Raw genomic sequence first — 17,091 nt, 5'->3', positions numbered from 1 at the left:
GGGAGGAGTTGTGGGAGTTGTGAGGAGAAGTTGCAAGGAGAACATCTGTGTGAACACCGAAGTCAGTGGAAGAAAGGAGGAGAATGTGGGGGGGTGCCAGAGCAGAGATTCCCCTGTATCCCATGGTGAGAGGGCAGGGCTGCCCCCCGCATGACCTGTGGGGGTCACCAGTGGAGCAGATGCTGATTTACAGTATGTGGGGGGCCCCACGCTGACCCACATGGCTGCACCCAAAGAGGACCAGGACCCCATGGGAAGAAGCCCCCGCTGTTGTAGTTCAGGGCTGGGAGGATTTCAACACACGGGGGTTACCCACACGCCTGTGGGAGTGACTCATGTTGGAGCTGGTTTGTGGAGAACTGTCTCCTGTGAGAGTGGGACCATGCTGGAACAGGGGAGGAATGCTAGAAGTTCCCCCCACCTGCCTGAGGTGGAAGAAGCGGCAGGACTGACTGCACCCCCCATTCCCTGCCCCCTGCGCCTCTGGGAGGGAGGAGGAGGTAGAGATATCGGGAGCAAAGCTGAGCTCAGGAAGAAGGGAGGGGTGGGGGAAGGTGTTTTCAAGATGTGGTAATGCTTCTCACATTCTGTCTGTTAAATTGTGTTGTTGCTAGTGTCTGTATTAAATTTATGTTCTTTTATTCTTCCCCTAACAAGTCTGGTTTTTGCCTGTGCCTTAATGTGCCTTAATGCCTTAATGATCATCCCTCCCTGTCTTTATCTCAGTTTCCTGGGCCTTTTCTATATCGTTCTTCCCAGTGCTGGGGGAGAAGGGGGGAGTGAGCAGCTTCATGGTACTTAGTTGCCCTCCTAGCTCAAACCACCAAATTCAATGTGTTTAGATAATTCTTTGGGATTACTTTCTTGTCTTCTTTTAGCTCTTCTCTTACACTTAACCCCTTTTCTTTCAGCCTTGGATAAGCTTAGTACTCAGCACCTCTACCACCCAACCCAAGTGGAGATTGTGCAGTCCAACGTTGTGTTTGACATCAGCAGCCTGATGCTCTACGGTACTCAGGCTGTGCCTGTGAGACTGAAGATACTACTTGACCGACTCTTCAGTGTACTGAAGCAAGAGGAGGTGTTGCATATTCTACATGGCTTAGGCTGGACACTTCGAGACTACGTTCGAGGCTACATCCTTCAGGTAGGAAATAAAGCATGTTTCCAAACCCAGTTAAATGATTATTTTTATTTTTTTTTTGTGCAGACATAGTGACTGTGCACCCAAAGAGGTAGAAGGATGTGAAGTAAATTTAGTGTGACATGTTGAAGACTAATGATGGTGTTGATAAAATAAAATATTCAATTTTTCCTAAGCTAAAAAAACGCAGAATCCTTCGTACCATAGTATTTATTTGTACTTGCTTATGCTTATTGTAGGAAATACCTTAAATACTGCAAATACTGAGGTTAGCTAGCTGCAAGCCTGATTTGGTCATCAAAGGCACCTGGCAAATTTTCATGGGCTACTGTTTGATTTAAGGAACTAAGATCCAAGTCAGCAGCTCCTTCATCTTCTCTTTCCTTCTTTAGCAAGATATCTAATAAGGGGTAGATAAAATGGAGGATCATGCTTGTGTTGGGAAGTATCCTTACAGTGTAATGTATAAACTGGAAAATCCTGTTTATGAGGCCATTTTAAAAAGGTAGCTTTAAATAAAGGTTACATGCAGATTGGTTAAGATAAGTAAACAAAACATAAAATAAGTAAACAAAAAAAAGGACAGACTTGCTTTATGAGTATGGTCATGAGTATGTATGGTTGCTTATCTGAAGAATTTAATTATCTTTTGGGTTCCAAATTGAATTATTTTATAAGACTATTTCTGATTGAGACTCTAATGCTACGTGCTTCAGAATTCTAATTGCTACTAACTTTGTGGGAGCTCTTCATCATCTAGAAGTCATCCAGTTATTGAAGTGGACATACCTGAAAAACTTTGAAAATTCTAGTTTCTGATTTATTTCTTTACTTTCTTAGGCAATGATAGCATGCTTGGCACTATACAGAAAATATGGGACTCTTTATTACTGCTCTGAAGAATTCTGACTGTATTTTTAATTTTGTTTTAAATTTTCTGTCTTTTGTGTGAGAGAAGTAAATTAGCCTTACATAATTCTATGGAAACCTTCATATTCTATGTTCTTAAATATTTTCTTAAATGCTCTATACACAGATTTTTGCAGAAAAATGTTCTGAATTGTGGAATAGTCCTAGAGAAAGAGTAATAAAAAGGCTATTACTTTAATAATGAGATCCTGTTATTCCTATTAGGATATATATAGAATGGAACTCTTCAATTGTTTTAGGATTCTCTCAGGCACCTATTTTGTAAAAGCTGAATGTTACACATGTCAAATACAATAGAATCAATTTTTTCCATTACAAGTCTAAAACTTATGTGTAAGTATATATACATGATATTTACAGAGTAGATATCTATAGATGTTTGTGTGATATATATGTATGGATATGTATCTATACATATTAGGTATGATATATAATTTAGATAGACATATCATAGATACCTACAGAGATATGTACTGTAATGGCATTATGTGCATATTGCATAATATTTTAAATTCCTGGATTCTGAATGCTACTGATCAAGAGAGCTGAAGAAATATGATTTGCAAAGGAATACACATAAAAAAATGCATCCTTTCTAAGATATAACATTAGAAAATTGCTGTTTACTAAATGCGATTAATAGGCGTAATATATTACAAGTGTAGTATGTAATTCAGTGTCTCTTACAGACAAGAAGACTGACTGAAATCAGTAGTTTTCTTGCCTTAAAGGTCAGAATCAGGCTCGTATTGATTTTGTTTTAATTATCTGAAATGATCTTAATATATGCAAGAATGGCTTGTAATATAATTACATAGAGGTTTATACAGAGTGAGATTGTGACCTATGCATCTGACTGGTGTAAAGGCCTGTAATACACCATTAGGTCAGAGTTCACTTTATCTGGCTAAAACTCAGTCACACTTTAGCCCTCAAGGCATGAATTTTACCATTACTACATTCAACGACTCTATATTAAATATTATGTCAGTTAAAAGAGAACAGTTATCAATGAAAGTTAAGGGCAACTGTTACAGTCTTGCCGCATATTGACTTGATTAGCATTCAGCTGTGGATTGTATTAGTGGGTGAACGAAGACCTATGGTAGGTGTAGTCAAGCCTGCCTGTTAGTTTAGTTCTTTAATTTCAAAGAATCACAGACCGGTCACGGTTGGAAGGGAGGTCATCTTGCCCCACACCTGTGCTCAAGCAGGGCCATCTAGAGCTGGTTGCCCAAGACCATGTCGAGATGGCTTCTGAATAGCTCCAAGAATGGATACTCCACAACCTCTCTGGCAAAAAATGCATTTTGTTTGTATTAAAGCTAGGAAGCTCAGTATATGGCAGAACTGCTTAGTAAAATGTATATTAAGATAAATCTTGGGAAAATTAATCAAAACTATGATAATAAAAAAGTCTTATTTAAAAAGTAAGTCTATTGCAATTATGCGATATAAAGGAGAAAAGGGGCATGCAGGGAAACTTGAAAGGAAATGTGTAGTAACACTAGCACAGTAAAAGTACATACAGATGAGAACTACAGGTAATGTCTCCTTTGAGCAAAAGGTGTTGTTCCATGAAGCTCATCGTGGTAGAATTGGAACTCTTCACAGAATTGTTTGAGGCTTTCAAACTCAGCTTTTCCACACAAAAAGCTTCTGACGAAATGGCATGAGCCTCCTACAGAAGAACCAAAAGTATCAAGTACCAAAAGAAATCCTCCAGAATATCGCAGAGCTATGGGATTGTTGGTAGGCTGTTATGCAGTGAATTCAGGAACATCTGACTCTCAGTCTGTAGTTGTTTTTAACTTGTCTGTGCAAACCGTCTAAGTTTTAACCTAGTCCAGTCAATGCTGGTAAGTTTACTATACAGTCATACATACTCATTGTACATCAAATACACAAATATATATCCCTAGGAAAAGTTTTACATTTGCTATAATGCTATAGTTAGAGAAGTGTAAACCAGTAAAATAGCTTGTTTGTCTCTAATCTAATAAAAATAATATTTTAAACTTGTACCTTGATGAAATTACACTGTTTGGAGTCAGAGGGAGGGGGAAGAGGGAAGGTTAGCAACTTTGGGAACACTTGCTCAGAAACACAGAACTTATTTGAAACATACAGACTCTGTACTCTTAAATCTCTTCTGCAAGGACTAAGAGAAGTACCAGAATAGGGAAAGGGAATGGTTGTGACAGATTCCAGAATACTTAAGCCTGGTTCAAGTTCCAGTGTTCACCAATTAACTGCAGTACAGAAGATTTGTAAAGCTGGTACAAAATTGGAGTTTCAAGCCTTGGGAAGGTCTGAGACATCAACCTGTGCTGAACTTCCCCTGAATCATAAGGGAAGTGTTAAACTACTTTAACATTTTCCTTAAATGGAAGAGGTTTTGAGGAAAAAAAAGAAAAAGATATGTTAAGGTATATGTATCCACTCAAAATCAATTATTTAAGTATTGCCAGATATTTTCTTTTGTGTTCAAGATCCATAATTAAACCCTTTTTCCCACAAAAAAAATACTTTTTTCTCAGTAACTTTTGAGAAACACCTCACTCTTTGCTCCACTCGAGAAACAAGAGAAAACCAGTGCCTGTCTCTGGTTGTGTATTAGTGCTGCACGGTGGGTGGGATTATTTGTAATACCCTCATTTTGACTAATAATGTTTCTAAAAGGCAAATTAAAAAGCAGTGGGCAGAGAAAAATGCAGTATTTATTGCTTCATTCAGGGAATACATTAATGGAGCACAGGAAGCAAAGGAACTGTGAAGCCAGCGGAGGTAATGTGATACACCACCTTTCACATTTGGGCACAGTCACAGCATTGCCAGTAATGGCTGAAAGGCATTAAGACCTGGCAAGCTTTCTCTGGCCTCTGTGCAATAAACCTAGCTTCTGGTGAATAGATACCTATCTCTGAAATGTCAGTGAGCGACAGTTTGGTCAGCAGTCTCATCAGGTTGCTCACAGGATTAATGTTTTAGAGGAGGAGTTCTCTCATCTTTAGAAGTGATCCTCAAAATAACCTTACTGCATAGGGAAATTTTATGGACTGCAGCAGGGAAATTTTATGGACTGTGTCTACTCCATGTGCATCAAGAGTGCTTCAGTTTCTAGGCCTGTTTATCTCGTAAGTATCTCAAGTAACCAAGTTATTGTATTTGACATGGAGGTATTAGTGAGTCTGTAGGTTATCTGTTTGGAAACAGCCAATGCAACAACTGTCTTTACATGACAAGAAATTATTCTGTCAACAACAGTAGCTGTGTTGGGTCAGATTCTGCACCTGTTACTCAGAGAGATGTGATTAGTGGCTCAGTTGATTTGGGTGAAGTTACTTTTGCTGTAAAGAAGAGCTCAAATGTAAGTCTGCAGCCCTGGTTTGGTTCCAGCTGAGCTGAGTGAAGAGGTAACTTTGCCAGCTGTTCTCCTCTGCTCCACCACTGGAGAACACTTTACCCCACCCATTTGCTAGTGTAACTACATGTGTAACTGCTCCCTAGCCAGGTTCTCTCTAAACAAGCCAGGTTAGAAAAATCCTCCTGTTAAACATGTGCAAGTTAACTCTGATTATTCTGAGAGGAAAGGGCTAGAGAGCAATTATGTCACTAGCAGTGAACTGCTGGGGCATTCAGCTTTTATGCTGGTCCAGCTGCAGATGACAGGACATATGACCACAACTTAGAGGCCATAAACTGACTCTTTGCAAATAATGATTCAATGTTTTGAGTAACAGCTCAACTCTTTTTAAATTGTTTTGTGATCAAATAGTTGTATTCCCTTAGTGTAAAAGAGGAAAATAAATATTATCTTTACAGTACGAAGAGGGAAGCAGAGGCACAGAACAGAACATTGGCAGAATCAGGAAAAGGGGCTAGACCTAGGATTACCATTCTTACCATCATTCCCTCGAAAAAAGTAGATTATAGTTAGTAGCTCATAGGCAACATCTTGGCTACCAGACTCTCTGGTGCCACTCACAGCTATGAGAAAATTAAAAAAAAAAATCTCAGAAAACAAAATCAAAACTAAAGCCAGCTGGAAAAATATGGGTATTTTATTGGCCCAAAAGTTGACTCACTCACAAAAGTTCATGCACTGAACAATGTGTGGGGAATCACTAATCCTAAATGAAGGTCTTTTCTATGGCAATGTCAATGCTGAAAACTGATGAAATTCAAAATTATTAGATATAATTTTCTGCTTTGGGAAGACTGGAAATGAGAGTATGATGCTTTTCCTGCCTCTCTGGTTTCATTGTCAAGACCGCTTATTTTAAAAGTAAGAAAAAACCTCTGAAATTACTTACATCCTCTGCCACTGCTGATTTGGGCTTGTGTGTTTCTTTGCCCACAGATCATCAGCACAATCCCTACTTTATGAATTTAGTTAACTCTTCAGATGATGACCAGGATGGACTGTGGTTTATTGTCCCATTGCTGTGTTGGTTCTGTAGGGCTAAAACAACGGCTGAGCAAGAACAACTGTTTCAGCCACTAAAGTCATCTAAGAGTAAACTCTCAGAAGTATACATTGCGGGGGGGTGAAACTTAACCATTTTTTCAAAAGACAACATCCCATTAACTAAAACAAACATTCAAATTGTGAAATACATCGTGCAGGTTAAAGAATTCAGTTCTGAGATTTTTAAAGAAAAATTGTTTATATGCATAGTCAGATTGCATGCTCACATATATTGGTGTTACATTTGACTGATAATTTCTCAAATTTTTGTAAAACATAATTGCTCTTGGTGAAATGGGTTGGTTTTATTTGCTGTCCTAGTTTACCACAACTAGATTGTTCATGCACACCATTGTTACATCCAGATTAGGTCAAGAGATTTGGGGAGAGACCAAAGAAAGAAATTTGAGCACCTTTAATAATACTGTTCTTAATTTCTTTTCTGTTCTTTGAGTAATCCCTTAGCACCTCGTCCCTTCTAAGCATGTGAAATATTAACCATATGCACAGATGGAAATTGCTTTAATGTTCTTAAAATTAAATACTGCCCACCACTGGCTTGTCTGTGGAGGATTTCAGAAAAGCATGGGTTCTGTTGCTATCTGACCTCTTTTAGAGACTTTAGAGTCTTAGCTTTCGTGTCTGTACTCATATGCCTCCTTTTAAGATGTTTGAACTTTTGCTACAGAGCCCAAGTGCAAGGGCTGTTTAATTAAACAGCTTGTCAAACAGCCTCCATTGCTTAAATGTAAGGAACGCTAGAAAGAAAACAAACAAACAGCAGCTCTGAGGATATCAGCTTTTCAAAGGTAGACAAGTGGTGTTAGGTCACTGTAGTGATGATACACTTCCAGTTCAATAGGGTCTGTTATCTATAATCAAAAGTCATGTGAACTTTCTGCCAGTTTTCTTCCCTCAGGTGCCATTAGCTGATTTACTCTTTCTTTCATAACAATAACAGCTTTAAAGTGGTGGTGTGCTATATTATTCATAATATAGAAAATTAAGAGAAAGAGAAATTTAGCCTTCCAACGTAGCAAAAGTTTGATGACAATTATGCACCCTAAATACAATAAAACTGGCTTTTGTATGTGAAGATGGTGCATTTCTTTGATATTGCTTCTCATTCCTCATTGGTCTGTTTGTCAGTCCCTTAATTAATACTTTGCACTTGTTCAGCTGTGACCATTGCATTTTAAGAAGCAGTCACTTAGCCTTTCCATGTATCTGTGAGTATTATGCCCTTTGTATGTACAGTAAAACTGATGCAGTTAAAGGTTCAGAAGTTTATCTGGTAAAGACTGTAACAAAGCCAAAGTGCAACCAAAGTCTTTCACATGCAAGCTTGTGTTTCCCATAACTGTCACCCACATTTAATTACTTGATAATGAAGAGTTACCCTTTTACAGCATTATTTACTTTTTTCAGCTTTGCTAGATACAATTCTATCTCGTGCTTTTTTTCCCCCCTTGTAATTATTGTTAACACTTACATTTGTTCTTTTGTTCCAACATTATTTTTCAACAGTGGCCCTCAGAGCAACCAAGGCTCAAAGCTGGGTAACATTTATCCTGACTTCTATTCTCCTAGTACAGATGGGATCTAAATCTGGGTCTCTTTAGTATGTGCCCTGCCTATTTCTTGTTCTCTGTGCCTGTCTGTTCCCTCCTCCCTCTCTTTCCCCTCTAAATTACTTATTCTGTTGTCATGGCCTCCCATTCCTCCCCCCCCCCCCCCCCCCTTTTTTTTTTTCTTGCTTATCTTCCCTTCTTCAGCCTCACCTCAGTTTCACTGCCCCTCCTCTGATCTTGCCTCTTTAGCATGAAGAGATGAAAAGGATCTGTTAGATGATGTGTCCATCTCCTGAGTTTTCCATTCCTCCCGTAGCATCACTGCATGCTAATATTCGTGGCTGTGATAATCTGGAAGAGTTTCTCTTCTCCCATGTGAGTCAGTTAAGCATGACTCCCCTGCACTTCTGTGGAACAGAGATTCTCTGCTATGCCCCTTGCTCTTTTGTATTCATCTTAGCTGTACGAAACTAGGAGTGACTATCCTATCTCTAAACAGAGGGTGGAAAAAGCTCAGATAAACCTTTAAGGTCTGAAAAGAGAGATAGGAAACAGAGCACAACTGCTGAGCCAGAGGGAAGCATTGTTTTATGTTTGAGCAAAGCAGTGCCACTTGTTCTACAGTGTGAAGTGCTTTCAGATTTTCTCTGTATCTGCACTAGCCTAACATCTCCCTGCTGCTTTTGATGCCATACTTCTAATAGTAACACTGCCAACCACACTAGTGCTACATGACTCTATTTATCACGACCGTTAGCACTTGAACCAGGAAAGAATAAAAATAAAATCCAAAGAGTTTGATGGCACTTCTGAATGCCACCAGGACAAGTTACATGACAACAGATGTCTCAGTAACATGCAAAGATCATTTGGATTTCCAGAATATGTGCAGCTGGAGAGCTATGCTATTGCTGCTCTGTGTCTTGCATCTTGCAAGGGTAATGAAGCAGAGGGCTGTATAACCCCTGGTGATCAAGAGCAGTATACATGATGATAGTTCTTAATGACTACTATGAAATAGTCAGCCTTTATAACCACAGTGTTTCACATGGCTCAGAAATGCAAAGATGGCTTTTTTAATGGCAAATATTTTTGGCTGTCGAAGACCAAAAGGAAAAAAAAAAAAAGAGAGAGAGAGAGACTTTTGTGTAGCTGTGTTTCTCCTACCTGGAATGTGTACTGTTTACAGTACTGGGGGTGACAAGCCATGATCTCAGTGGCTGATGTAGTTTCACACAGCTGGGCACAGCTACTGGGATGCAGAGCATGGAAATCACTGTTACTGAAGGTCTGTCAGGCATTGTGTGCTTGCTTTTTAAAATGGAGCTGAAAATCTCTTCACCTGCCAAAGCTTGAGTTCATGGTCCTGTGTTTCTCTTGTGATAGTTGATGAAATCACAAACACCTATAGCAGAGTGAGGGATGAAGGAGGTGGGAGGAGTAGTTCACTCTCTAGGCTGTTTTAGGTGTGAGTGATGCCATCAAGCACTGCAGGAGAAACAGAGCCCTGAACTTGGGTCTTGGCAGGTAAGCCAAGGAGGAAACTATTTCCAGCTTTCTTGCTTCAGAATGTGTTTGAATTTCTATTAACCATTTACGATTGCATAGGTTTTTCCATGAAATATGTGTATGTGTGCGTATATATGCACATACTTAAATAATCTATAAATTTTATTTATATTTCTAATAGATTGTGAGTGTGTGTGTCTGTGTCAAAAGTCTCTTATTTTTGAGATTGAAAGGGGAGGGGAGAGATGAGCTTTCATCCTAGCCTGGAAAACCACTTTTCTTGCTGACAATGCCATGTTGAAGCCTCTACCGGAACATATCCTGCACTATGTCAAAGAAATATGACCATTGAGTTGAGGACAGGATCTTGGGGTTACTGTCCATCTCAATTTTCTTGTAATAAATGCTGTGACCTGTTATAAAATAAAGAAAACAAAAGGGCATAAAGCTATTGATCAAAGGGAAGTGTGTTTGTGCATGTGGAGGGGGGCGACTTGTGCCAAGAATCCAAGGAATTAACATAATTCTTCTTACAAAATGCAGCTCAGAGATTAGAACTTCTGATTTTTATAGACTATGCTCTTCACAGAGGACCTCAGGCTGAATTCAAATCATGGTCCTGGAGGTGATAAGGTTGTGATATTAACCGTTCATCTACACGTCAATGGAGATTAACTCAATTAGAGAGTACGGAGTCCAGACCATGACACTTTAATGGATTTAAGACTTTTCCCAGTTTAGACACCTCTTGCTCTGAGTTTAGGGGTGGTTTTGATTGTCTGTGTGTCAGCACTGGCTTCAGGCACTTAGGAAATTTAGGCCCACAGACACTTAGGAATCAGGAAGGGCCACAGAGAATCGAACTTGTCATCTGTCCAGCATCAGTTGATTTACTGCTTTTCTTGAAGTCCAAGGAATCTCAAGGGGACTTTTTTCCCTTGCAGCACTGATCTTTCAGTGAGGTGCTAGTGCCTGTCCTGAGCAATAACAAGGAACAACAGTGAAGTGCGAGTGACTCTTATTAGGAGGGGTAAATGTCATTAGCACTTACTGTTGCCTTCTAGGCAGTAAGAGCACAGCATTGAATGTAGACAGACAACCCCCTTTTACTTATCAAGGAACATTTTGAATCTAATCAAGATCAACTCTTATATTTTAATTAAGAAATTTACTTTTCTTTCCTGTGCTGAAATATCTTCTATGATTTGGTTGTCATTTTGCAACATGTTCTAGAATTTTGAATACTTAACCTGAAGCCAGGAAACGTATTATTCTACTGGCTCTAATATATTAGCTTGCTGCATGAGTCCTTTGTGCTTCAGCTTGATTTCTCTCCTCCCCCATGGCTTTTACAAAATGTTCTAATCATCCCAATTAATACTTGAATGTTGTTAATTAATGTTTATGAAGTGCTTTGAGATCCTCTAATGAAATAGAATGTGTAATTGTGATTGTTCTTTAGTCAAATTCTGAAACATCACCACCGCTAGAACAGTAGTTTCAGTAAATAATTTTTTTAGTAATCTTTTTAGCAAATGGAAGAGGAAGAATTTGTTTTGTTTCATTTTTACCTTTTATAGTAGAGGAAAATATGTCTCTTTATATACAGTCTTGCTGGATTCTCCATGATTAATCTTGCCAGAATTGCACCCTGAAGTCTTACATTCCTTCTGCTGGAAAGGGTTTGCAAACCTGTGTTACTGACTGACAGTCATCCTGCAGAGAAGGAAATCACTTGTAGGACAGGTGGATTTTTCAGACTGCTGACCCTGTATATATCAGCTTGCTGGGTTTTGAGTGTATCTGTTTAGCTTGCCTTGTGATGTGAATATTGTAACAGAGATAACTACATTTTTATCCATGCGGTCTGGATATTGGATGTCTTTAACTTATGTCCAAGTTGACATATGGTGCTGACAAATAGGAATAAAAGAAATGAGTCTGCTCATCAGGTTGCTTGCAACTTAGCTTATATTGCACCAGGCTTTCCATTAAAACAGAATGGCTCTCAGACTATTTGGAAATCACTAGGACAATGCCTGGGTAATTTACTCTGTTTTGCTTCCTCAATATATAGCTGAATGAGTGCTTGGTGAATGGCTTCAGAAAAGGATAGTCACTATAGAAGGTCAGCATATTAATATGAAGCAGTTCAGTATTACTAGCCTCAGACATCTGAAGATCATAAACTCAGATTCTGAATACTGGGGAATTGAATTAAAATATTAGATTTAATATATTTTATTTTTGCTTTCCATTTTATACTGGAGAAAGTTAGGTATGTATTTTCAAGCTGCTTCTTCCTGTTTTGAAACCTACCATTAAAAAAAATGAAAAACAAAAACTTTTTTATATAAAAAAGAAAACTCAAGAACTTCAGGAAGCAGTACAGTGCAAAAAGCCCACCTTGTAATATCAAGAGATTTTTGATAAAATTACAAGAATTAGCTATTCTGCAGTAGTGTTCCTGAGTACTAAATAAAACATGCTGAGTATGCAGTGTTACAATCTACAAAAATGCTTTTGTCCAACCCATGTCTTTTAGATAGAATTACATAAAATAAAATTAAATTTATTTTTAAAGAATTTAACTAGTACTGATTCAATCACTTTCCATGTGTGAGCTGGTTTTTCCTCTTGATAGGGGTATTTCAAACAGTACCACAGGTTGCAAACCAGAGCTCTTCTCTCCCCTTTGTAGGTTCAAAGAGTTGTGAGGTAATGGATATAAGACCCATGACATCCATTTTCTGCCACAGCTGAAGGCAGGGATATGTTTCTTGAGAGAAGAAGGGCATTACAGAATGTAAGAAGTTGTTTTGGGACAACTGACCAGCAGAGGTGGTATGATCCTGAGATACAACAGCAGCTGCTTATGATGTGCATACCATCTCTGACCTGGTCACTTCCAGCCTTCATTTGGAGGCTGTGTCTTGAGGAGCCTGTGTTCCCACAATCACATATGGCTAGCAAGTTGATTTTACATGATGAACTTAAGATGCATCTTCTAAGAATAAGTTTCTCATAATGCCTACTTGTGTATATTCTCAGAGCCCGGTACTTGATGTGTTATGAACTGAACAGCTCTGTAGCCCCATATATATTTCAGTTTTCTAATTTTGTTATTGTGTTATATATATTGCAATATTATTGCATATAGTATTACTACTGTCTTATAACAGTTATTAAATGGAAGATTGTTTATTCTGGTAGTTGGAAGAGTATCTGTTCATCTGGAATGAAGAGTTAGTTCTCTCATTGGGTCAATAAAACCATTTCTCTTAGGCATGTAAACACTGTGACGTAAGTAACCTGAGCTTTACACTTTTCCCAGAGTCACAGAAATAATAAAATCAAAGGGGTTTTTTGTTTGGTTGGGTTTTTTTGGTGAGTGGTAACCTGCAGAATCAAAAAGATCCATGAAAGTATAGTAGATTAGCATGGAACTACTTGTTATATCAATGTTAAGAATTGTTTGGAGGAGGATAAAAATGTCAGCGCAATAGAAAATTTTACGAGCTTTGAAGCCCTTGTGAGATTTAAATGTCAAACCAGTTTGAGGTGCTTCAGAAGTGCTTCAAACTGAAAATTTGAAATGAAATTATACATATACTCCCCTGCCTGAGTAATAGGTTCAGTGACATAGTATGAATTTCCAGTATTAGTCACACCAGACATTATGTGTAGCTATAAGGCTTTCCCCTGTCACCAGTCTGCTTTATGTTGGAAGTACTCTATATGTCCCTCTGTAAGGTACTCACTTTCACTTTGGCAGAGTGTCTGCCCTCAGTTCATACAAGATAATTGTACTGGAATTTCAGCAGCTACTGCACTGCACAAAAGTCCTTGGGTTTTTTTTATCTAGCTGTTCAAAGGAACAGGTCTTGTATGACATGCTTTGTATAACTATTTTCAGCTTAGTTCAAGAGATGGGAAGGAAGGTCCTGCAAATATATGAAGTCTCTATATGCTCTGTGTATGTGGGCAGGTAGTGGAGAGAGACACTGGTAGTTCCTACACTGAGGAAAAAGCAACACTCATCCTTTTTGAGGCACCAGAGAAACTATACTAGAGAGGTGGGAGGGTAAGAGGTTATAAAAATGCAAACAAAAAGAGTTCTCAGCTAATTAGACACTTGAGACATAAAGCCATAGGGAGCCAAACTTAATTCATTATCCAGAGAACCGCTTAGTCACTGTCAGAAAGTGGGTCCTGATTCAGCAAGGTGCATAAGCACCTACCTAACTTTAAACAATTAATGCCCTTGACTTCAACAGGGATCTACTCATGTGTTTAATGTTAAGCATATGCTTGTATATTTTTCTGAATTGAGGCCTCAATGAATATATGTATGTCAGGTTGGTCAGCTGAGGTCACACAAGTGTTCCCTTCCTGTGGGCTGTGCCCTTTGGTTGAAAAGGAATGAACAGTAGGTTGTGAGAAATATGTTTCAATTAAAAATAGTAAGTTTCTAAAGATTCTTTCTTTATTGTTAGTTGTTTTCACTGGGATAGACTCCATCTCTCTCTGCACTGATATTTATTACATGTCTCAAAACCAGGCCACAAGCTATTGATTTTGTAGCATGTTTTGCACATGGAGACTCACTAATGAAGCAGATTCTCATCATGAGGTCTCCCAAGTCAGTTTTGCCATGACCATGAAGACCAGGGCCTCACTAAAGGAAGGTCTTAACTTCTTTGGTCCAGGTTGCTGCTCTATTTTTTTTTTTTTTCTGCCCCCCAGGAGTTTTGTGAGGTAGGTGGAAGAAATAATCAGTGAGCACAAGGTGCTTGGCCACCCAGCTATCCCTTCCCCAGTCTCTGTGGGTCAGGTATGGGTAGCTGCTGCACCCCTGATTCCTTTCCCTTCTAGCTGGCTGTTTACAGCCACCCTAGAGCACAGCTCTTTGACTCCAGCTGTGCAGGGAGCCACGACTTTGCCCAGCGTGTTGCGCTGATTACATAGTACGTACAAATTAAGAGATGAGTTTCTGTTCCCTTTGAAATGTGTGGACATAATTTACCAAATACCCTCTGTGAAAAGGAGGAGGTTTGCCAAAGTGGTTGAAGTACTTGTTATTACATGACTGACTGAGGTAATGTGAAGAACACAGTACAGCTAGGGATCAAATGATCTCCTTCTACGACAGAGTGACCTACTTATTGGATGAGGGAAAGGCTGTGGATGTAGTTTACCTTGACTTTAGCAAGGCCTTTGACACCATTTCCCACAGCATTCTTCTGGCGAAACTGGCTGCTCGAGGCTTAGATGATCGCACGCTTTGCTGGGTAAAAAACTGGCTGGATGGCCGGGCCCAAAGAGTTGTGGTGAACGGAGTTAAATCCAGTTGGAGGCCGGTCACGAGTGGTGTCCCCCAGGGCTTGGTTTTGGGGCCACTCCTGTTTAACATCTTTATTGATGATCTAGACGAGGGGATCGAATGCACCCTCAGTAAGTTTGCAGACGACACCAAGCTGGGTGGGAGTGTTGATCTGCTCGAGGGTAGGGAGGCTCTGCAGAGAGATCTGGACAGGCTGGAGCGATGGGCCAAGGACAATTGTATGAAGTTCAATAAAGCCAAATGCCGGGTGCTGCGCTTGGGCCACAACAACCCCCAGCAGCGCTACAGGCTTGGGGAGGAGTGGCTGGAGAGCTGCCAGTCAGAGAGGGACCTGGGGGTGTTGATTGACAGCTGGCTGAACAGGAGCCAGCAGTGTGCCCAGGTGGCCAAGAAGGCCAATGGCATCCTGGCCTGTATCAGCAATAGCGTGGCCAGCAGGGACAGGGAAGTGATCTTACCCCTGTACTCGGCACTGGTGAGGCCGCACCTCGATTCCTGTGTTTAGTTTTGGGCCCCTCACTACAAAAAGGACATTGAATTACTCGACGTGTCCAGAGAAGGGCAACGAAGCTGGTGAAGGGTCTGGAGCACATGTCGTACGAGGAGCGGCTGAGGGAACTGGGGTTGTTTAGTCTGGAGAAGAGGAGGCTGAGGGGAGACCTCATCGCCCTCTACAGCTACCTGAAAGGAGGTTGCGGAGAGCTGGGGATGAGTCTTTAACGAAGTAACAAGTGATAGGACAAGAGGTAATGGCCTCAAGTTGCGCCAGGGAAGGTTTAGACTAGATGTAAGGAAGTATTTCTTTACAGAATGGGTTATTAGGCAGTGGAATGGATTGCCCAGGGAGGTGGTGGAGTCCCCATCCCTGGAGGTGTTTAAGAGTAGGGTCGACATAGCGCTGAGAGATATGGTGTAGATGGGAACTGGCAGTGCTAGGTTAACGGTTGGACTAGATGATCTTCAAGGTCCTTTCCAACCTAGTTGATTCTGTGATTCTGTGAAATGCAGGGAAGGGAAGAGCCCTTAAGTGTTACGTTTCCAACAAACTTTGGCATGTTTAGAAATCAGTCTTCCTTCCCAGTATCCTGGCCTTTTCTTGCTATTGGCAGATTGTCCTTTGTGAATCCATAAAAAACAAATAATACTGCATTTTGTTTGAAGGAAACCAGGAGACTTCTGCTTTAGTGGATGGACTCACTTGGTGTGTGGACTTCTAAAGAATATAGTCTTGGACGTATGCTGTGTGTCGTCCTTATAGTATTAATTCTGCATGGTTATATGGTAAATAATGTTGACTGATAAAAAATAAACACACTCATCATTTGCACCAGATGTTTTATAATAATTTTTGTAACTTTGGTTTTGCTGAAAGGTAGCTGACAAATCTTTGAAGTTATTCTTTTTACATATACAATTTTTTTAAAGTAAATTACAGTTTTACTTTTTGAGCATGGTAGCAGCAGGCAGTGATATTTCCATGCAAACTTGACTATCAAAATCTGTGCTTCCAAATTCAGAGACCTATCTCTGAAGAAACAGTAAAGAAATTGACGTTTCAGTTTCCATCTATGAATAAGAGAAGGAAAATTGTTCACTCTGAATTCTATGCTTTTTGACAGTTATGTGTAGTGAATTAACTTTTCAAATTTCACAGAGTGCCTTTAGCCCAGCTCCTCTAGCATGCATCTGTTTAAACAAAAATTAATTGAAAAATAGGAGGAAAGGGAAACAAAGATTTAATCAATAATATCTGGGAATATCAGTGCAGACATAGAATTTCCAGAACATGACTAATGCCAAATCCCACCTATATTCAGTTCCTGAGTCTCTCACTGTAGCTTTAAAAATGATGTTGTGATTGCTTGATTGTTTTATGCCCAAAAGTTAAGCTGTGTGAAAAGCAGTTTCCACAATGCATAGTATTTAATAAAAATATTTTAATGGCCAGTTGTTAAGATAAAATATAACAGTCTCACTCAGCTTTGGCTATATATTTAGATTTTCGTTCACAGTGTGAGAAGTGCAGACACTGGGGAATCATACCAGTTGTCCATGAGAACCGGAATGGAACAGACGAGGAAAAATAATTAAATCTTAGGAAGAGCAGAAAGTTAAGCTTATG

General features: G+C 39.6%; 1 protein-coding gene across 1 annotated transcript in view; it reads left to right on the top strand.

Annotated features, from left to right (window-relative positions):
• Positions 1–17,091, top strand: part of BNC2 (basonuclin zinc finger protein 2) — a 233,054-nt gene that overhangs the window by 135,336 nt on the left and 80,627 nt on the right. Inside the window, exon 4 of the mRNA XM_074855944.1 lies at positions 912–1,147. Within this exon, the coding sequence (XP_074712045.1) occupies positions 912–1,147 (236 nt within the window). The remainder of the gene's footprint in view (positions 1–911; positions 1,148–17,091) is intronic.

The sequence above is a fragment of the Strix uralensis genome, chromosome Z (assembly GCF_047716275.1).
Source record: "Strix uralensis isolate ZFMK-TIS-50842 chromosome Z, bStrUra1, whole genome shotgun sequence".
NCBI classification, from domain to species: domain Eukaryota; kingdom Metazoa; phylum Chordata; class Aves; order Strigiformes; family Strigidae; genus Strix; species Strix uralensis.
The sequence above is the reverse complement of the archived record's forward strand: the minus strand, read 5'-3'. Positions and strand labels throughout refer to the sequence as shown.